The following is a 22,471-nucleotide window of genomic DNA, read 5'->3' on the forward strand; positions in this document are numbered from 1 at the left end:
ATAAAATCAACCCTTTCCTTTACCCATTACCCAATTTATCATTTTCGCAGTTGTCAATTTCTATACGGGCCACTGACTAATATTTCTGTGGCAATGGAAATCCTTTTGTAAAGGCTTGTTCTGTGACTTCTTATCAGACTCCCACCACAAGACCTCTAAAAAAGCTACCGTATGCCTGTGCCTAACCATTCCTTCTAAAACTAAGGAAGTGATTTGAACTATGATGCCAGCAAATTTAAAATTATTTGTTTTTTGTGTGTTTCTCTTTGAAAGATAAACTTTCATTCTAAAGGGGCAAAATCCATCCAGGACAGAACCCACAGGCACTACCCACAGTCTGCTAATCCTGCGGTGTCACTGACAAAACTGCTTGTTTTTCCAAAGGATTTATTGTCTGAATTCCTGAGTACGAACTACTGCCCTGTACTTAGTCACTTAACATGAAAGAACAGTGAGTCCAGCAGCTATAAGGTTCAGATGGCCAGCAGGTCACTGCTGCTCTGTCAATAAAGCCTGGGTCAGTCTGGGAGAGATTCTGGACTCCAGTAGGAACGGAAGGCCAGCATCTAATGAGATTTGCATTGCACTGGGGAAGAGCGATCGATGGGACTGGCTTTGTTTTTCATCATGTGCTCTCAGCACTTAAAACAGTCATCACGCTGTCTCATGTACCACCAATCAGAGAGTCTAGCCCTGTCTCGTGGGACATTAATCCAGAGGAGGAGTAAACTCAGCAAGACCGCAAAGTTTATTCATTCATTTAAGTCCTAAACTCGGTAATAGATTCCCTCCTTTTCAATTAATCGGTGAATTCAAACTTCGAATATACAGAAAAGTAAAACTAAGAATTTTAATGTAATTCTTAAAAAGTCCCAAGCTTTAAATTCCTATTTGATCCTACAAGTACTCTTAAAATAACAGAAATTATATGAATTATCCAACTAAGTTGGAATGGCATATTATGCTGTACAGTACCTTGCAGAAGTATTCAAACCCTTACTCTTTTTGCACATTTTGTTGCTTTAAAGCTTAAAGTCATGACACGTTTAAAATGGCAATTAAACAAACCTACTCCACAAAGAAAATAAGTAAACAGATAATTAATATAACTAATATAGTTCGATTATTTAATGTAATTCATATCTAGGATTCTAGATACTCTCCTGGTTTGAAAGGATTTCAAAGCTATGAAATTAACACAGCCAAAACAATGGGGGAACCAGCTAAATTAGAAATTCATCAACAGGTTTGGCAAGACCAGTTGAAATCATACAGGAAAAAAACAACTCTCAAAATGTCACCAGTCGGTTATTTTATCAGGTTCCGCTTTTCTAAGTAGGTACTGAGATCTGACCAGATTCAGCTTCAGGTTTGCTTCCAGCTACAAACTGAATGAATGCATAACACCTGTCCTGAGTCTGATCTATGTTGTTAATCTTTCCACCTTGCAGATCCTAGTGGTGATTGCAGCCGTTTTTGGAATTGTCATTTACCGTGTGGTGACTGTTAGCACTTTTGCTGCCTTTGACTGGGCTTTAATCAGGAATAACTCTCAGGTTGCAACTACAGGGACTGCAGTGTGCATAAATTTCTGCATCATCATGCTGTTGAATGTGGTGAGTATGCAGTTAATGTGAGGCTTTCGCAATCATTCCCACTTACTCACCTGAGGACCTTTATTTTTATTTAGTTCAGGTGGGCAGCTGCGTCAGCGTGCGTAGGCTGCAAAGGAACAAGTAATAGGTTTGACACCTGAAGAAGGCTCCACGGCCGAAACGTTGTGTTTCTTTCTTCTCTTTTCAGCAGGGAATAAACCTACTACTTGTTCCTTTTTTTTATTTAGATGAGCAATATGAATGACACATTTTGAAAGTATGCGTTATATGCCTATTCTTGTCTTCTTTTAACAGTTATATGAAAAAGTTGCCCTTCTGCTTACAAACTTAGGTAAGCATCTGGAAATACAAATTTTATATGTATGAGTTATCATTAGTTTTAGTGCTGTGATCAAATTGTACAGCTGTGAGAGCATCACATCTTCTTCCAGATTTTTGCCTGTTATAAAATGTGAGCATGATAATGAAATACAGTACAATTCCTAACAGAAGAAACAACTTGATTCTGAAGGCCAGCATAAAAATAATGCTTTGATCAAGCTAAGTACCTAATTAACTTAAATTGCTTATTAACTATCATACAATCAGAAAACATCTAATGACAAAAGTTAGATACTGCATCTGAATGTTTTTGAGAATGTTTTGAATGCCGTTGATTTCGCAGTATGCCAATCCATAGGGTTAGACGTAAAACTTTTCACAGTTATTGACACTGTTATTGTCCTTTGAGTAAATTGTACAAGTCCACTGAACGCTAATCCAGCAGGTGGCTGCAGTAAGGGTAACTCTCCCTGTCCTTCTCTTATAGGCTGTTGATTTCATATGAGGCCAATGCTGAATAATGCTATATTGTCAGATCTTATGCCTGGTACAGTGTATTATATTCATATCTTATATTATATTACATTCCGAATGTCTGATGCTTTCCTCTTCACAGAACAGCCCCGAACAGAGTCTGAGTGGGAGAACAGCTTCACTTTGAAAATGTTTCTATTTCAGTTTGTCAACCTGAACAGCTCGACATTTTATATAGCCTTCTTCTTAGGGAGGTAAGTGCGCCACTCATCTCGGAGCTTGTGCAGTCACTCCTTCTCAGCAGCGCGGTTCACTCTGCAGCTTGCACCAGCGATAAGATTGAGTGAAAGGGTTACTTTAAAATTGTTTTATAAATTCCGTACCTGCATACAATAAATACTTGACTCGTTCCACCCTGTACATATTACCTTATTTCACGATTCTATATTGACAGTACAGCAGAAGCTTTGCCTTTAACGCCTTTTTTAATAGGACGTACTTTCTCAGGATACCCTTTTCTGTTTTTTGAATAATTTTACCTGTTAGTTCTGAAGAAGCACATCATAGCTCCAGCAGTTTTAGTGCATGTGAGTAAGGGAAGAGAGAATGCTTTTTTTTCTACAGGTTACTTTAACTGAAAATTAAAGTTTCCATTTAAAGAGACTCAAAGGTAAATCTTAAGATGATAAATGTTGTTTTATATAGTGCCTCCTGGGACACATCGTCCCAAGGTGAATACATTAATACAGTAAAGAGAATTAAAAAGCTAGTGATCAACACATTCTATTTACGTCATTCTTGTTTACCAAAGAAACCGTGCTACAGATTTAGACAACATAAACAATGAGCTCATTTATTACATCATCCCACTTTTTCCTGACCTGGGGTGGAAGCCAGCCAATGACGGGCAGGGTATGCGTGCACAATACAATAAGAGTTTCCCAAATAGTGAGGCAATCAGAATGGTCATTCATAAGAACACCTACAGTAGCTTTACAGACAACTAGGAATTTACTGTGCTCCGATTATAGAATATAAACTCGACACTTGTTCTCAGACTACTGTAACATCTGCGGCTCACAACATAAGCCTCTCATATTGCCACATTTCAGTGGATGTTGTAAAACTCAAATACAAGTTTCATTGTAACCTTACAGGTCTGGTATGGTTCATTATAAACCAAACGCTGAAACATGCTTCCAGCTAGACTGAAATAAGTCCATTATTAGTTTTGACAAATGACCAGATGTGACCTTTATTATATTATAATCCATTCTATTCAATTCAAGTGACCTTTATTGTAACTATTAATATTAGTCGTTGTTTCTGTCTGGCAGGTTCACAGGCCGACCGGGGGCCTACCTGAGACTCATAAACAGATGGAAACTGGAGGAGGTGAGCAGACCTGCGCTCGTCTGCAGCAGCACGCCGGGACAGCAGGGCTATCGGTCTGGAGCACAGCTTCTAGATTTTAAATCCCTTGTCTAATGAGCTTTTACTGGGATTATTAACACAAAGTTTGTGAGAAAGATAAACCCTCAGTTACCTCCAGTCCCCTGCTCTCTTTGGTATAGATATGTGCATTCATCCCACCATCACCCCTGCGCCACTCATGCTCTGTCTTTATCGCAGTCCTGCTACTGGCACTTGTCTGTAGCTACTGAGCTAACTTGTTGACGTGTTGAGCAAAGGTTGACAGACCTTTGCTCCAGCGCAGTATAAAAGTATACAAAAGCTCTGGGCATCTTGTATCAACTTTCACAGCCGTGCTGGGTCGACAATATCCCAGTCAGTCTCTCTCTATGGCAGAGGGGGAAACCTATCTTCAATCCCACATGGAGTTGGCAAGAAAGCGTTTTAATGAACATGTGGCAAAAGGTTTGGTGGTCAGAACAGACAAAACTGAAACTTTTTTGTCTGAGCGCAAAGGATCATGCAAGCCAAACATAATGCATCACTCATCGCTTGCTACTGCCCAGCATGGCCCTGCTGATGAGAAGCAAAGGGCTTTATACAGTAGTAGCACACAGCTTTCAAAGTGTTACATTAAAGGTAGTAACTGGGAAACAGGCGTGAGTCACCGGGTCCCCTAGAGCATGTAGCAGCTTGGCCACAGGTACGTTTTGTCAGTGCCATTGGCCAAGCATCAGGGAGTCTGATACACTTCCCCCCAGCGTGGGAGGAGCTCGCCCTGGTGTGTCCAGACACAGCGGCTTGTTCTCACACAGCAGGAAGAGGTAGATTCACCTCTGGGCTGCAGGCTTGTCTGCTCTCCAGCCCCCAGGGCGCGAAACAAGTGAGTCCGTGTTTTGCAAGTGAGTCTGTCTACATCCAGCAGTACACATGGGAGTTTGTAGATCGAGGGTGTAATTAACAGTAAAATAAGAAAGCAATTCAGATGATGTCCACTAACTGAACAATAGCCTTTGATGTAGTACAAACTACACGAAGAACTATTATTGTTCTTCTGTCATTTGTGCTGTTGTTTATCTCTCTCTCTCCCTCTCCTCTTGTGGTGATGGGACCCTGTCCTGCAGTGCCACCCTAGTGGATGCCTTATAGACCTTTGCATGCAGATGGGAATCATCATGGTGCTCAAGCAGACATGGAATAACTTCATGGAACTGGGTTACCCGTGAGTACGAGAGATGTGTTTTTGAATGCACGACACAGTGGGTATTCGCTCTAATGCCTTTGTCTGTAAGGTTCACGAATACACATATTGTGATTCAAGCTGTAATAAGTAGGCTAAGTTAAATCTTTGCCTAATGAAGCCTTGAAATGAAATCTGGACCAGGAAGAGGTTTGATTTAGTGGTTTTCCTCAGTTACATACATCCTGTTGGATGGCCACTTGCTGATGAAAAAGAAATGCTTAGTAAATCAAGGCTGCAGTGGCTTTGTAAAGTCTTGTTAATCTTGTTGTTGGAGGCACCCAATTGCCCTTGAACTGGCCAGAGGGCCACAGAAGTGGGCGCCAATACTTCCTAGGGGCTCATCCTGGACCTGTCAGCACCTTCTGGTATATTGTATTACGTATTGCGCAATGCATTGTATTTGTCAGCATCTTAGGGTACTGCTAGTAAATAGGGAAAACAAATAGGATAATCTTTTTGCCGTAGTTGCAAATTAGTGTATCCTGGCTGGCGTGTCATAATGTATTTGTGAAGATCTGTGGATATCTGAACCTAGCTCACCAGGTGAACTCTGTACTGGAACTAAGTCTTGAATGTGTTGTCTTAGGATCCTTCAAGGACGAGTCTGGATGAGCTTCTCAGGTGCTACAAACCCGCTAAGCAGGGCAGGCTGTCTGCCCTCTTCCAGTTTATAACCTGTCTTGCTCCTGGGTTGTAGGGCACCCGCTGCAGAGGTGGGAGGTGAGCTGCTCACTGTGCTTTCTGCCTGCAGGCTGATTCAGAACTGGTGGACACGGAGGAAGTTAAGGCAGGAACACGGCCACAAAGCCAAGGCGAGCTTCCCACAGTGGGAAAAGGATTATAATCTCCAGCCTATGAATGCCTATGGACTGTTTGACGAATACCTTGAGATGAGTATGTGCATCCCAGCCATTCCCGATCCCAATGTCATTCGCCTGCATTCATTTAATGAGTGATCAGAACACTGTTTATTGTAGCATCTTCATAAGCACCCTTTTTTATGCTTTATTCTCATGCTCACCTCTTCTAAACTCTGTGGTCACACCACAACATTTTTCACACGTTTTAATAATCCATCCCCACTTTCATAAAAATCCATTTGGCGAAGGAAAGGTTCCTGCTCTAGTTGGCACTGCTGTGCTGTGTCCTGGACATTGCTGGTCTGCGCCTGGCCTGTGCCATTAGCCAGCCTTGTTCAAGATCCTCATGCAAAGTGTCACCTTTGGCCAAATAGGTCAGGGTATCTCCAGTCAGCCGCTGCCTGCCAGCTAGGGTGCAGAGGGACCCACATTGTGTTCAATGGTGAAAGGCTCTGATGAGACACAGAGCTCCTGTGCAGGTCAGTGGGGGTCAGAAGTTGGCAGCAGAGTGTCCCCATTCAATGGGGTTTTTATCGAAAGTGCAGGTAGAATGACAGCAACCAAGGTCTCCCTCACTTCTGCTGTTCTTACTCCTCCGTGACCTCACTTACTAACTGTAAATACCACCGAAAGCCTCACTGTTACCCACATTCAACTTTGTGTCCCTCTTTTTCCCATCTTCACCCATACAGCTGCCCCTTGGTCGCAACTTACTCCACACTGGGGTCCCAACATCTCTATCCTACAGACAGGGTATTGACGCCAGACATCTTAGATCTGACATACAGTATCACTAAACATTCCTGGAAGCTTTTTCTAAATGAGTGATGTTAGTCCTTGTGAGCTTATAATTAATTGCTGATTCGAAATATAAAAAAACATACTACACCAGCTCTTCGTGTGGGCTGCTTGGGTTACAAACTACAGTCAGTGAGACTTGAGGTTAGTGACCATCATGTTGTCATGATAGCTGGGGTCTGGTGAACCTGGCCAAGGAGAGTAACAGATTTATACTTCACTAACCCACATCTAACAGCACAGAAAAACCTTTTTGTATTTAAGACTTATTGTTGTTCACCAACAATAATTAATGTGCTTCTGTAGGTGCCAGCTAGAAAAAATCTGAGACCCAAAAATGAAAACCCCCAAAACTTTGCCTTCCTCCACATAAAACAATGAAAATTCAGCTTGATGTTTTTTGTTTTTTTGTTACATTCCACTTGAGGGCATTTCTGTGTAGTGAACCTTGTATAAACTGGACCAATCAGTTCAGCTCTCTCCTGTTCCAGCAGCAGCACATCGTCTCAGACCGTAATGTGAATAAAATGGACATCCAGTGCATTGTTAGCTATAAATGGTCTTTGTTTAACAGACGGGAGGAGGTCAAATTCCAATATTGCATTCCCACTTTCCCGTGTAAAGAGACTCCCTGGCTGCCCACAACTCTGTGCACGTCTGTTCCAGCTCCCCTCCCTCCTACCCAGCTACACCCTCACAGCTGCCTCCCTGACTCATTCCTTGTAAGTGAGGGAGGTTATGGCAGCTCTGTACTCAGACCAGCACTGTCATTTCCTCAGCCAGGAGAGTTAAAGCTGAAGCACCTAGTACTCTGTCCCTTTCTATTCGTCGGTTCATTTAGTCATTGTTAGAATTTTACCAGACTTCTAAAATGCAATATAGTCAATTGCCAATATTATGGGATCAAACCTGTTCAGATCTGCAAAACCAAAATGTTGCCGTGTGCATTTCCCCTTTTATGTAGAATGTGTGGTAAGTTATGAATCTAATTAGATTTATGAAAAAATATTTTTTGCAAACAAAATTAGTTAGTCTTGCATCTGTCATTTTTTGCTTGTAGTTATGGCCAAAAGAAATATTTGCTTACTTGGTAATCTAATTTTTTATTACCTTCAATTCTGTTTAAAGTACTGTACAATCATACTGTTTGTTTTACTATAAATAAAAAAAATTAAAAATCATAGCCACGAATAAAGGTACAGTATAGTTTCATCATATACAGTAGTGTAACAGTGCTCAGTATATATACTGTAGTATGTGGTGAAGTGTATGTTCTGCTGTGGAGGGAACACCCCTGTATAAACAGATAAATCTAGAAGAAAACAGGTAAAAACACATCAACAATGTTTATACTTTTCTGTTTGTTATGGGCATAACCTGGACGTCAAACTTGACACAATGTTAATGTGATTGACTGGCGTGGCCAAATTCGTCATAACATTAAGAAGGTAGGAGCCTGGAGAGATGTGTGCTATCCCTAGACTGTTCCTCGCTGCAGGTTCAGCAGATATCTTATCTCTGGGGTCACAGCCATCGCTGGCCCTGAAGAGCAGTAGTGACCCAAGACCTGAACACGCAGGGACGCGATATCTCGTTCCATTAATTAGTTAAAAGCCGAGCTGGAAGGAAAACTGCTGAAATGTGCAGCCTCCCAGGGCCAGGAGTCAGCGCTGCTGTAATCGATGTGTCCTGAGAAAGGCCAATTCTCACTCCCCTTCATCAATACTGCACAGCGCTACCGGCGTCGCACTAATTACAACCATTCCTGCTGAGAGGGGCGCTCTCAAAACTCAGCAGGAATCTGCATGTCGCTGGGAAGCCTGGACTTACGACCAGGCTGCACGATGCTATAACGATACACATGTGTACAGTTCAAAAATTGTGTGAAATCAAATATGCTATTTAATTAGCAAAATTGTCTCCTACATATGCACAAGATGAAGAGTTACTGAGGTTGCTGGCTACAAAACCATTCCTAGATTGAAAATAAATCATCCGGTGTTGTTTTTAAACTGTACATGCAGTATTATCGTCAGGGGCAGTGAAAGCTTCAGAAGCTGCATGGCTAATACTGTTGTGAATCCGCCCAGGCTTAAAATATTAAATGCTGATATCAGATTATTGCATCTTCGAGCTGATTCACCTGTAAAATAGTCAGCATTAAGAAAATATTGTGAAATTACTTGTGTGTTACAAAAATGAATGTATGAAACTGGAACTATATTCCCACTACATTACTATGAATTATTAACCTGCGTTTGCAAACAATTTCTATTTTCAGTGGGAAACTTCTTCACAAATTCCTTTACTTTGATTACTTTTTTGTTTGTATTTACAACCTTAAAACCTAGTCCCGTGTACACCAAAATCACGGAACTCAAAGAATGAGTTTCATTTTAATGTAATTTAAGTGACTTATCTCTTGAAAAACACATTTCTCCTTAAACTTAGATTTGCAGTTTGCAGGCTGGTTAAATAAAGGAAAGAAAATCCGAACCCTAGACACCCTACTGCTGTGAATGAGTAGATCTATTCTATTAGTTCTTAAAATGAAACTCTCAGACACTACCACCCCAAGGTTAGGAAACCAGAGGTGTTTTTTAGATGTAAATGATGAAAAATAATCTAAGAACCACAGACTGAGTTCTGATTGATCACAGACTTTTCAATTTAGAAGGTGGGGAATTGTCTGAATTGGCTTTAAGGATGCAGTTCGATTTTGTTTAACCATGGTACTTGATATAAAACTCTGAGTAGTAAAAGCTGCAGAACACTGTTTTAAAAGAAATAAAGCTTTAGTTTTTAATATGGCAATCATGTTATAAATTCATGTAAATCACAGTTTACAGCAATGAGAATACAATGGCCATGAGACTTGTATTAGAAACCTAGAGAAAGTAAAATTAAAAAATGGTTCTCTTTAGGAAACATCTTTTAATGTTAATTTCTCTTGTCTTGATTTGAAAGAGAGGACAGAGGCCCAAGACAAAATTAATACAATTTTCTGTAATTACTACTACAAAAATAATACTATACAGAGAATGTTAAGATAATAACATTTCACTTCTGGTTGCAGGAGGATTTATCTCCCATAGCCCTATAGAGCAGCACAGGAGTTTTTGAAGTCTCCCCCATGGCTGTAGGCTTGCCTTCTCTGTTCCCTTTTTTCCTCTCTTGCCCATGGCTCAGGTGGACTTATATACCTGAGATCACAACTGCACTAATCAAATCCCGACATTGTACCATGATCTGATAGGAACGTGTGCTTTTCATCACAGGAAGTGACACATACACATTAGGCGTTGTCCACTGAAAGGATTGGATCACATAAGAGACTCAGAAGTGATTCAGAAAAAAGACAAAACAATGTAACTACCTAGTGAACACAGCTACGTGCATGAGGAACATTCACTAATTTAACTGAAAGAACAGAGATAAAAGGTAGAATGACAATGATTCATTGTTAAAATATAATGATGGGATAGGACAGTTGGAACATAAAATGGACTGGGAAAATAAATTATAAGGAAGACACAAAGCAGAAGGTAATATAAAAAAGCAAATGAAATTTTAAACTTACACTTGGCTTGAATGATTGTGATGTGGCATTATAATGAGCTAACTCAACAGCTCTTAAGCACAAGCTATATCTGAAATCTCAGACATATAAGGTTCAGTATTTATCCACAGAACACCAAACTCTAATATGGCATTCAGACCCAAGATATATAAAAAAGTCACCATATTGAACTGAGACACACACAAGCACGATGATGAGTTATATACTCATCTGTCCTACTGTATAGCTAGAACTATGACCATTATTATTTTCCTCTTCTTCCCCTTGAAGGCTCTGTTGTCTACTGCTGTGACTCACACAGCCTCTGCAGTGTCATCAGACCATGCGAAGAACAATTAAACCCCAGATCTAACCCAGAAATGTTAGAGATAAAGAAGGCTGTGAGAAAGACGGCTGCTTGCTTTTGTGAAGTGTTTGCCCATCCCTCTTGAGTAATGAGAATACACTGCGCAGATTATTTTGCTACATTAGTATAAAGCTGTATTGTTTTGCTTTAATCCTTTCCAATTAACTACCATGAAGGGGAAATTTAATTAGGAATGTTTGCCATCTGTGACAGGAAGGTGTGAAATCTTGTTTCTGGAGCCCTGGCGCTGTTTTTACAAGAACTTAGCAATTATGTTATGAAAGAGTTCATGTGTTCAGGTGTCTAAAACAGAAGACATGCCAAGACAACCCTAGTTCAATCTTATTTTAGTGTGACATGAACACTGACGGTGCCTAGGCTTGTTCATAATCCCATTATTCTGAGATGGTAAAACTCCCTCTGGGACCCCAGTGTATGCTGGTTTTAATGAAGTAATTCTAAAGATATCTTCATTGTCAAAATGAACAAAGCTTTTTGATGCACAAGCACAACTGTCTTTATCAGGTGCTGAACGTCTTTTTTTGTTCCAGTGTGGAATTTTATGAGGTTGTGTTTAACGAAACTTTGGATATCTGCTTGCTTTAGTTCTGCAGTTTGGCTTCACCACCATATTTGTGGCTGCATTTCCTTTGGCTCCTGTGTTGGCCTTATTGAACAACATCATTGAGATCCGACTGGACGCTTACAAATTTGTTACTCAGTGGAGACGACCTTTAGCTTCAAGAGCCAAAGACATCGGTAAGATGTTTTTCTTTCCCTGAAATGATGTATGCTGTGGTTTAAAATTAACACTAACAAATGAACAAGTTAATCTCATGTTATACTGTATAACCTTGTTTGTTATGTTGATGTTGATGTTTGTTAGCTAAATGTACTGGATTTGTGTTTCCCTGTGTCTTGGGGAGAAGAGCCAGCATACTGGCTTCAGCAACATGACTGGGTAGCTTGTTCCAGACTTTGACAACACTTTGTGTGACAAAGTGCCTGCTCTTCTCAGTTTTAATGTAAACTTCAGTTTAGTCTTCATTGTTGTCCTCCGGTTTGTATTTCTTGTTGATACCTCCACTGATCAGACTAAGGTATAAAAGTGACCTGACAGCTGTGTAGGATGATACCAAATGTGTTTGTTTTTTCAGGAATCTGGTATGGGATTCTGGAGGGTATAGGAATTCTCTCCGTTATTACAAATGCTTTTGTCATTGCCGTGACCTCAGACTTCATCCCCAGACTTGTCTATGCCTACAAATATGGACCATGTGCAGGACAAGGCCAAGCTGGAGAAAAGTCAGTAATTGGTATCTTTATTTTTGTTGTTGTTATCTTCATTGGAAGCAATTAGAATACACATTAAACCACTGCAAATCTGGGTTCAAACAGAGAGAGTAGGAGATCAGGAAAACATTGCTTCTGTGATTAAAATTCACTGTTAACATAGTGTCATTTGTTGAAAATTTGTCTCAGTGCTTAGGTAGAAACTACAGCCATCCACACGGTGAAACTCAGAATGTCACAAACTCAGGATATGTTTCCAGAATCATGTTTCCTTAATTTCTTTTAAAATAAATTTTCATAAAATGGAGTCCATTAACCATGGATCTCTCATAATGCTGTTAAAAATATGCAACGCACAACTTACACCTTCTTAGTGTTGCCCTTCTGATTATGCAGTACTTAAAGGCCATTGAAGACATATGTGACTCGGGAAGAGACCCGTGTCAAAAAGTTAAAAAGGGACAAAAGAAATCTCACTGTATTATGAAATGGTATGCAGTTATAGTAAAGAGAAAATTACCAGCATTTTCTGTAGAAACTGGCAGAAGTAATGAGACTATTTTTTTATATTTTTGTGAGATTGTAAGATGTGAAGTTCTTTATCATACGAACAGAAGTGGCCTGTTGGCACAAGTATGAATCACATTATTTGTCTTTAGCCGCAGTTCTAAATTGCCTCTAGTGCTGGACTCGCCATCGTGCATGTGATGGTCAACAGCTCATACACTCACAGAGTCTTTTCTAATAGGCTAAGGGAAAACTCATTTGGAAGTATGTTTCACAAATGAGAACTTATCTGAAAAAAATATCTTCCTCCTATCTAGAACAATTAAACTTTCGTCGATCATAACAGTGAGCATTGGTTATCTGGAAGGTTCATGTGTTTGCCAGGCTACAAGCCTGTAACTTTTGTTCATTTGTATTGGCTCTAACCAGCACACCAGGGAAATGGGTTTATCTGTAAGGCTGCACAATGGAAAATATGAACCTCTCTGATGCTCTTTTTCCAGAATGTATTTCATGTTCGAATTTCCTGTGAGCATATGATATATTTACCAGTGTGCCTGGGCCAAGTACTCTCCTATATAGGCTGGGTATGTTGCACAGTGTTCCTAACACAAGGCACTCTTGTCACATAAATCCATGTTTCCTTGCTCTCCAGGTGCATGGTGGGATACGTCAATGCCACCCTGTCCATTTTCCAAGTCTCAGATTTTGAAAACCGCTCAGAGCCCAGGACAGATGGGACAGACATGTTTGGTTCACCTATTAAATACTGCAGGTTGGAAAATATTCAGCACAAAAAAGGTTTAGAAATACCATCATGAAATCATCAACAAAATTTTCCAGTCTTGCACATCACGATTACAATGTTAAAATAAGGCCGTAATCTCTAATGCCTGAGTGAATAAGGAGATTGGATCCTGTTTTTATTCAAGTATCAAGCTGGTCACAGTCAGAGAAACTACTCAACATGGATAATGTAGTGTAGAGAGAAAGGAAATACTATACTGAGATTTAAAAACAAAAAGAGTAAAATTATCTAGTTTTGAAAATAAAAAAACTCATTAAACTGCCAGGCATTGTTTGAAGGTTATTCTTTGATAATACAACTGTACACTTAAGACCTTGCTGAAGTACACTATAAAAATGCTTAGTCTAGATAAATTATTTTGCTTATTTCATTGTATTGCAGCTAAAAAAAAAAAAAAAGAAAAGATTTCTCTTCCAGCTTCATATTTCTGTCTGTTTAAATGCTAAACAAGGTGCTGTTCAGGAGAGTGTCAGTTAAGACTAGTTACCTGTATATGGGAAAGTGTCGAGCACCAGCTGCCTGGCCTCAGTGCACAACTCTCTCAAATCCAGTCCCAGTCTCCCACACTACAGAAGGTACAAACTCTCCACCACAGCTCTCTCGAATCCTCTCTGACTCTCCCACATTACAGATGTATAAACTCTTCAGCACAGCTCTCTCGAATCCTCTCTGACTCTCCCGCATTACAGACGTACAAACTCTCCAGCACAACTCCCTTAACCTCCTAACAGTACAGAATGTTATGAGCTTCTGAGGACTCTGCAAACTTTCATTTGTTTCACTCAAAGCTAAACAGACAGAAGTGTGCTAGCCATTGTTTTACTCTTTTTTGTGTTTCTGTGCTCATTGTATCCTTCTGTGTCAGCTGCTGTTGACATGGGAGGAAGATGATTAAACCTGCTGCCTTTTACCCCCCAACAGATACAGAGATTATAGAGAACCTCCAAACTCCAAACAGCCCTATACCTACACCCTGCAGTTCTGGCATGTCCTAGCTGCTCGGCTGGCTTTCATTATAGTGTTTGAGGTGAGAGTCCCTTAACATTCATACGCCTTCTTGGGGGCGTTGAGTTTTTCATGGCTCTCAGTATACATCTATTCCCAAACTTGTTTCACATTCCTATATCTATACTTGCATCTGCACAAAGACTGGCATGGGACCCAAGTATCTCCTGGCTGTATTCTTATGCAAGCCACTGTTTCATACTGCGCAGCATATAGACAGAAAAAACGTAATACTAAGATTAAGTTTAACATACATATAAAATATATTGATGATACCAAATTGGGATATTCTGTACTGTGCCTCCTTCGTCCATTTCAATATAATTAAAGAAAAGACACTTGTAAGTCTCTATACTGTATGTATCTGATTTTGTTTATTATAAATCTTGAGAATTTTCTTGTAGCTCTTGTCAGTTTACACTCAACTGTCCCTTCATCTGATAATGACAAAATCAGGTAACACTTTTTTTGTTTTATAAGTTATTGGTGTTCCTCTTTGTAATATGTTTTTGCACAGTTTGGCAAATTTCAAACATTTGTTTCTTCATGCAACAGAAATAAAATTTAAATTGTTGTCATGACAGACACTTCATTACATTAAATGTCAAATTCACTGTGTTGTACAGATTTTTTTTTTGTATTCTAGGCCTCATTGACTAATACAAAACTATTTTTGGTCATTGATTTTCCACTGATAACAGTGCAATATATTTGAGAATGCCATTAGTGCAAGTGAGATAATTAGCCCCTCAGAATGATATATGTAGCTCAGTCTGCTATCTGAATTCTGCCGACAGTTTGGAGTTTATACCCGAGGGAAATTGCAGGCATCATCAAAGTACTGTTTCATGCCTCATAAATCCTAATGCATTTCTGGGACAATTTCAGTCAGTGTGTGTCCTCCAACCCCCCCTGCAATTCAGATTACAATGACAACTAAAAATTAGCTTCAATCATTTCTGGATTTCAGCGTATTGATAATTAATATTTATGCTATTCTCCACCCTTGCCATCAGCCAAAAATATCGGCTTTCACAGAATGCTCTAGACCAGCAGGTACAAAACATTTTGAATGTGTGGATCCCTTTTCAATTTTCAGACAAATTGCGGAAAGAATTCTGGAAACAAACCTTCCAGACACACCACATGCTGCTAGTTGTTACTTTACATTCTAGTTCCTATGAGCATTTTAAAAAACAGCAGCAACAATCTACACTCAGTAATCATTTGCAATGTACGCATCTTAAATTATGTGTGATTAGTATTTATTGCCTCAACAATTCTATTTTGGAAGCATAGGGCTGCCTGCACACGAATGTGTGGAAACTGCAAAATGTCAGATTATTGAATTCTAGCTCTACAACTGACTCACACTGATGTTTTTGTTTTTGCACACTGCTTGTTCTGAGTTTTATTTAAGTTGACTGTTATTGAACTACATTGTTGTTGCTGCAGCTGTTCTGTGTTTAAGTTTTGTATTTCCTTAATGTTTGTGTATTGAAGCATACATGAAAATAAGCATTTCGTTGCACTTGTGCATATGACAGATAAACTGAACTGAACTGATTGTGTGACTTGATGATTTCACTGGCTTCTGAGATGGGTGTCAGGTTGGAGTGATGTCGGGTTTGTCTTCCCAATCTGATTCCATGGCACATTTTTCTTTTCCACAGACCCTCCCTGTAGTATTAGGCGCAGCGACCCTGAGGCTGAGAACTGCTGCTGTGGGCCACATTGCAGAGCATTTACTGTAGGACTTGTGTTGCGAGTGTTTCAGAGATGCACGTCCAACTGCAATCCCAGAGCAGCAATGTGAATAACCCACAGTGCCCTGCATTGTTAAAACACAAGCACGTGGCATGACACTGTTGCTCATCCAGTGTCTTTTATCTCCTTCTGTAGCATTTGGTCTTTACCATCAAAAACCTGATTTCTTACCTGATCCCAGACCTGCCCAAAGACCTGAGGGATCGGATGCGCAGGGAAAAGTACCTCATTCAGGAAATGATGTATGAAGCCGAGCTGGAGCGTCTTCAGAAGGAGCGGAACGAGAGAAAAAAGAATGGAAAAACCCATAACAATGAATGGCCCTGAGTGGATCACGTGCTTTAAGGTACATGGCATGGCCTGTTTCCTTTCCCATGGTTCATAAAGTTTCTGTGGAGAGCCATGCTGGATGTTTTCCCTTGAACTAACAGTGTTGGCTAAAACAGAGCAATCTGGGACCTCTTGCCCTAATCTCAGAGAGTTTCAGGTGCTGGGTTACTTCCAGGCAAGTCCACCATCGTTTAACAGGCCCAGCAGTTGGTTTGATTGATAAACATGACCTCACACTCCAGTGTATCTCATCTCCTCTATAGCATGTGGTCTTTACCATCAGAAAGCTGATTTCTAACCTAACTGAGGGATCTGGTGCACCAGCAGAAACACAGGCCCATGGGACCAGGGCATGGAGACCACAGTCAAACTGGAGATAATTGTCTCAGCATTTGTTTGGTTGTCCGGCTGCACTTGTTGATGCCACTGAAAGAGCTCATAAAATGGCTAAATGTTTAAATTCCTTCTATTAATCTCATCACTGTTGTTGGGAAAAAAAGGATTACTTTCCCCCCCCCCCCTCTTTCCATATCTTGGAACAACATTAAGAGCCAATCAATTATCTCCTGGACTGGCTTGAGTGTTGGAGTCAGGGATGCAGTATTGTGGATGTACAATACCTTCAAAGGCTTACTCAGGAAAAGGTCAAGCACACGTAACTAAGAAGCCCAAGTCAGTGGTGTCAGTCTCTCTGGACAGATACTCTGAGGAGGGCTAGCCTTCAAACACTGACGACAAAAAAAGCTCCACACTGTGTTAAAAAATACTCCTCATTGTAACCTGTTATCAGTCCCTTACCACTTGCAGTACTACCCACTTTTCACCCTCACCTAAGCTGACAAACGTTTGCAGCAGAATAACCTTCCTCTTGCTCGTGAGCACTGCTTTGAAATGTGTTTGTATTGTAATTTTGAACTGCAGGTGAAGCCCACGTCCTCTGTTTACGTATTCCTGTTCTGAAGCCCGTCTGCTTCTGGGGAATGAGCTAATGCAACCTCAGTGCATGTCAGGAGATGTTTTACAAGGCAAGCTGATCAGCACATTTACTAAGGAGTGTACTGTGAACAACTTTGCAAACAACAAATACAACATTAACTGTTTCTAACACTGCAAGCATGTTCCTGTCAATGCAGTAATGTACGCAAATTTGTACTTGGACAAAAAACGTTGTATTATTGACCATTTTACAACAATTTGCTACTTTTCTCAGATATCACATCTTCCATAATGGTTTTACATATCTTCAGAGACTGAATGTAAATAGATAGAACTGTAAACTTTTGCACAAGGTAAAATCATAAATACTCTGTGCATTAGTACACAATACTCTTCTTCCACTGTACCCAATGAAACTCCTGTTTACAATTCTGTCCTTTTTTTTTATTTCAGGACCTTTAAAAGATTTATGATATGTCATTAAAATGCTTATTTGTAAATAGCCAAATATTTAAGAGAATGTTGAATTTTCATGAAACTTAAGGATCAGTTCACAAACATGAAGCCATGTTTACTGCTTGTATATTGTAATGCAATAAATAATTTAAAATAAATATGCATCTGAACTGTACCAGTGGGTTGAGATTGTTTAAAACTCAGATGCTTTCAGGAAAAAAACAATTAAAAATTAAATACTGTGCCTTTTTACAAGTACTCAGTTTAATTTTTTGGACTTGCAAAATAAATCTTAGTGTCCTAATCACAACATATTTTCTTACACCCCATGTTTACCTTTTTATAAGTAAACAAATTAAAATTAAACCTCTACATTACCATTACGTGGCCTGAAATAAACAACATAGACAATTTATATCACACTTAACACTTTCAGGGTACTGTGTGTGAAGGCAGGCACAAGGGTAAGTTTATGGATATTTTGTGAGTATGATCCTCTCATGGAGGTAGATGCACAGTTCAAATTCAATTAAGGTCCTATAAACAATTTTCAAGACATGTTTCTTTACTTTTTATAGCAAAACTGGAATTTTCAAAACCTTGAGGTGCTTTTTGTCTTGATATGTATGTAACCGTACATTTAGGAATGGTGATTTATTAGACATGAGAGGACAATGGTAAACATTCAAATAGCAATCGACACCGTTCTGATTATGGGATTTAAGGCTTTCATATCAACAGTGGCTTCATTAATCCTTTCCTGTTATTCCCAGGACAAGGAGAAGATTAATAGTGTTTCACATCGTTTCTGTCGGATGAGGGTCACATAGCACATTACGGGGTACTGGGTTTAAATCTAGACAGGGTCATCTTCTGTGTGGAGTTCGTCTGTTCTCCTTCCCATGTCCATGTGGGTTTTTTCCAGCCTTGCAAAGACATGGTAGCTGTGCCATTTAATGGCCCAGGGTACAGTCCTGCTTCGTACCCTCTGTCTGCTGGATGAGGCTTCAGTTTACCTCAAGACTTCTCCTGATGAAGCACTTGTGGATGGCGGACAGATCATGTCTAATGAAGGCACTGCTGTGCAGTACATCACAAAATCAAAATTACTTCAGTTTGAGAACTTCTAACACGTATATCTGCAAATGAAGACGTTTTGTTTCCAGAAACATATCTAGTCTGAAAGCGAGATTCTAAATGATTACCCCACTAGACTCTGAACTACGATAGTTAATACTCTGTGGTTTACAATGAGGTCCATTGACGTTTACAGCATGAACAGTCATACTTCCCCATGTTTCCCATCTTCATAATTAAACTGTATGATCTCAGCCTACCTGATGCTCATGTTAATGTACAGTATGTACAGAGATTAGCTGTTTATGTTCTCACATCATTTTCATTTTCTAGACATTGTGGGAAAACAATAGAAATACACACACAACGCTCAGATGTATAGCCAAAAGCCTATCATCAGAATTTTACATTTTAAATCTGTGGATGTCATGTTAAAATTTGACAATGCACTAAAAAGGCCAAGATCTCTGCAATTAGTCCAGGGAAAAGCAACTAGAGACCATTGCAAGAGCAAAGCAATGCCCAAACTGAACCCTTTAAGTCCTGAACCGAGAAGATTACAAAGGGACCTTATACAAGTATTCAAAATCTTCCAAGGCACTGAAAAACCCCATTTGAATTCTTTAGAATGAACAATGAAACATGAAGCAGAGGACACAGAAACAAAGTGGAAGTGAATTTGAAACTGAGAATGGGAGGCACTTCTTCACACAAAGGTTCTTGGGAGAATGAAACAGGCTACTCAGACTTTGTTGAAGCCGATACTCTATCAAGAACCTACTAATTAGGAAGAAATTAGCTCTTTATTGTTTCACATCATTTTCATCTTCTAGACATTGTGGGAAAACAATAGAAATAGACACACAATGGCTGGATGTGATCCTTGTATGAATTAAGTACTGTCAAACAGCTTCTTCTCATTACTGTAGGTTTTTGGTAACGATATGTTATTAATTTATTATTTATCAGGAAGTATTTGTTCTTAATATTAGCTTTGCTGAGAGATAACCAGAAACCAACTTAGGTTTTTTGTTTAAAAGTTTTATTTCTTGTTATATACAGTATAACAAACATATTCTGAAAGGGTTCAGTGCTGGGGTCAAACAAAAGGGAAAGCAAAGGTTTTGTTGAATGCCTAATTTACAGAGGTTTCAGAAGGCTCCACGGCACGTGATGTGATTTCTTGTTTCACATTGGTGTGACGAGAACAAGAGATTCTTCTGCTTTACATTACATAAGGTTATGTTAAAAGGATCCAATCTAGCCCGTTCGCTAGATGGCATGAAAAATGAAAAAAGTTAGCAAAACACTAACAATAACATGAAAATGTTAGGGAATAATATGTACCTACAGCATTTGCAGCATTGTTTCCTTGGGGATTTATGCCATGTTTACTTATTTTCACCCTAACGTGTCCTTTAATTTTAACCTTGTTAAATAGTGTTGCCAAATGTTGCCGAGATCTGCTCTATGTGTTTCTACGGCAGCTATATCATCAGCGAGATCCCTCAACAGCACCACATGCTTTTGGATTTTGAATGCAGGAGCAGCCTTGTGGTCCCTATCCAATGTCTCCGCGAGCGTCTGCCATGCCGTTTATGCTAACGGAGGCACCAGCAGCAGGACCTTGGCCTCTTGTCTCTGCAGAATGCGTCACAGGGAGCTCCAGCACCGTGCTCAGGGTCGCAGCTGAGTGGGAGTTTTAAATTCCTGTTGAAAGGCCTTTGTGCCTCAACCCTTGTCTATGACCTGGCCCTCCTACTTGAAGTCCGGGATATAAGATAAGATCACTTTATTGGCCATATACAATTTCTTCCATTAGGAATTTGTCTTTTCGCAGACCCCAGCTTGCTCTCCATGAGACACACAGACAGGGAGAGAAGCTTGGGGTCAGAGCGCAGGGTCAGTCATTGTACAGCGCCCCTGGAGCAGCTGGGGTGAAGGGCCTTGCTCAGGGGCCAAACGGAGTAGGATTCCTCTGCCGGCTGCTGGATACGAACCGGCAAACTTCCAGCCTCAGGCGCAGCTCCTTAGCCCCAATTATAAGATATATATATAGGTATAGGTCACCTAGCACATTCATAAGTGATTATATCGCTAGGTGACCTATACCTATATAATTCTTTTCCAGACATTATGGCGAAAATGATAAAATAATTTAGCAGCTTCATCCTCTCTAATGGAAATCTTGGCTCGGGGTCTGTGTCCTGAAAGTGCTCTCGTATGTAATTGACTTAATTGATTTTTTTTTTGTTATGGAACAAGTAAAGGTTAATTCCAGACTGAAACACCAGAAGAAAAGATTACATTTTGGCTGTTGAGGGAGACCTCATGGAAGCTCAGCAGTTGAAACACTGTTTCGTCTTTCAGTTTTTCAGAGTTAAATAAACCTTTACTTCATTGTTTGCAGCCAGAGCACACTGGCACAGTTCCCCACTCAGATTTATTGTTAAGTAGACTGCAGAGGTTTATATATATTTTCTTCATTCAGTGTAAGGATTACTGAACATTTTACTCTGAGTGAAAGAGCAGGTATATTTGCGCATAACTAACTCGAGGTCGAGGAGAAAGTTCTTCACGGAACTTCTATATACAGTACATCGCTTCTCGCCAATTTACCAAGGAACCATTTACACATTAGATAACCAACTACTTCCATCTTCTGGTTTTAAAAAGGCATAACACTCAAAAAACAAGTGTGATATTACAGCCGCATTGAAATGTTGCAATTTCCTTTTGAATGTGATTAGAAGTGAGCATTATAATTTATTTTTAGCAATCTGCTCCAATATAAGGAGAAAGGAATTTCCAGTAATCACTCATTAAATTTACCGGGTTCATTAACAGATAGTCTGCAATGCAAATGGAGGTTGTTACTGAACATTTTATCTACTGAAATATGGAATGGTCTGTGTGCACACGCAAGCAGCAACAGAGCAGGGTGAGGTTTCACTGTAGAGATTGAGTGACCACAGAGGCTGAGAACATACCGAAAAATTCTCCACAGCTGAAACATAGTGTTTTTTCTTCTTTATTTCTATTTTCTGCAGTGTGGAACAAACCCTCTCCTGCTCCCATGCAATTAAGTGCTTGCATTCCCAAACTTTCAAAATCCCTGCCCTTTCTCTTCCAATCAGATATTACTGTGGGAGGCGAGCAGTCGTGTTAGATTAGTGTCAGCTGAGCTGCCTCAGCGGGGCCTCCAGCACTTGTACATACAGTAGGGTCCCTGTCCCCACAACGGATTCACACAGGGCGAATTCCTGCAGGTAATCAGTTGATTAGTTGCTGAAGGGTGAGACTCATGGTTTCATTTAGCCTAAGCAGGTTCTGTATATAAAGGGATCCACAGTGCTATTTAGTGTTCGTTTTTCAGAGCATGGGGTTCTTTTGTGTAAAACCATCCTAAAATGAAACTTTATTCTAAAACGTTTCTAAAATGAAATGGCACATTTCCATTGTGGTTTGTCCACGTGCTCAGGCCTCACGAGCCACCTGAGGAGAGGTAGGCCTGTCACAATCACATGCACCCTGAGCTGAGAAATTGAGCCAAAAAATGGCGATGCAGCTGTGCCCGCATTCCATGATGAGTGAAGCTGCAGATGAAAAATTAAGTTAATACAGTATATTAAAAAATGTGA

At 39.9% G+C, this 22,471-nt stretch overlaps 1 protein-coding gene across 4 annotated transcripts in view; it reads left to right on the top strand.

Annotated features, from left to right (window-relative positions):
• The window catches only part of LOC148655355 (anoctamin-4), a 121,668-nt gene extending 103,740 nt beyond the window's left edge, over window positions 1–17,928 (top strand). For 3 of the 4 annotated variants that reach the window (XM_088645927.1, XM_088645928.1, XM_088645929.1), the window contains 12 exons: window positions 1,452–1,616; window positions 1,911–1,947; window positions 2,554–2,665; window positions 3,749–3,806; window positions 4,949–5,046; window positions 5,819–5,961; window positions 11,258–11,410; window positions 11,809–11,956; window positions 13,107–13,226; window positions 14,181–14,286; window positions 16,167–16,377; window positions 17,283–17,928. In XM_088645927.1, the coding sequence (XP_088502053.1) occupies window positions 1,452–1,616; window positions 1,911–1,947; window positions 2,554–2,665; window positions 3,749–3,806; window positions 4,949–5,046; window positions 5,819–5,961; window positions 11,258–11,410; window positions 11,809–11,956; window positions 13,107–13,226; window positions 14,181–14,286; window positions 16,167–16,358 (1,332 nt within the window). In that variant the 3' untranslated portion in view covers window positions 16,359–16,377; window positions 17,283–17,928. Of the gene's footprint in view, window positions 1–1,451; window positions 1,617–1,910; window positions 1,948–2,553; window positions 2,666–3,748; window positions 3,807–4,948; window positions 5,047–5,818; window positions 5,962–11,257; window positions 11,411–11,808; window positions 11,957–13,106; window positions 13,227–14,180; window positions 14,287–16,166; window positions 16,378–17,282 lie in introns of those variants that run through there. The other variant, XM_088645930.1, reaches the window with a different exon arrangement.
• The last annotated feature ends 4,543 nt before the right edge of the window (window positions 17,929–22,471 follow it).

This window comes from Lepisosteus platostomus, chromosome 9 (genome assembly GCF_059453375.1).
Source record: "Lepisosteus platostomus isolate fLepPlt1 chromosome 9, fLepPlt1.hap1, whole genome shotgun sequence".
Taxonomy (NCBI): Eukaryota; Metazoa; Chordata; class Actinopteri; order Semionotiformes; family Lepisosteidae; genus Lepisosteus; species Lepisosteus platostomus.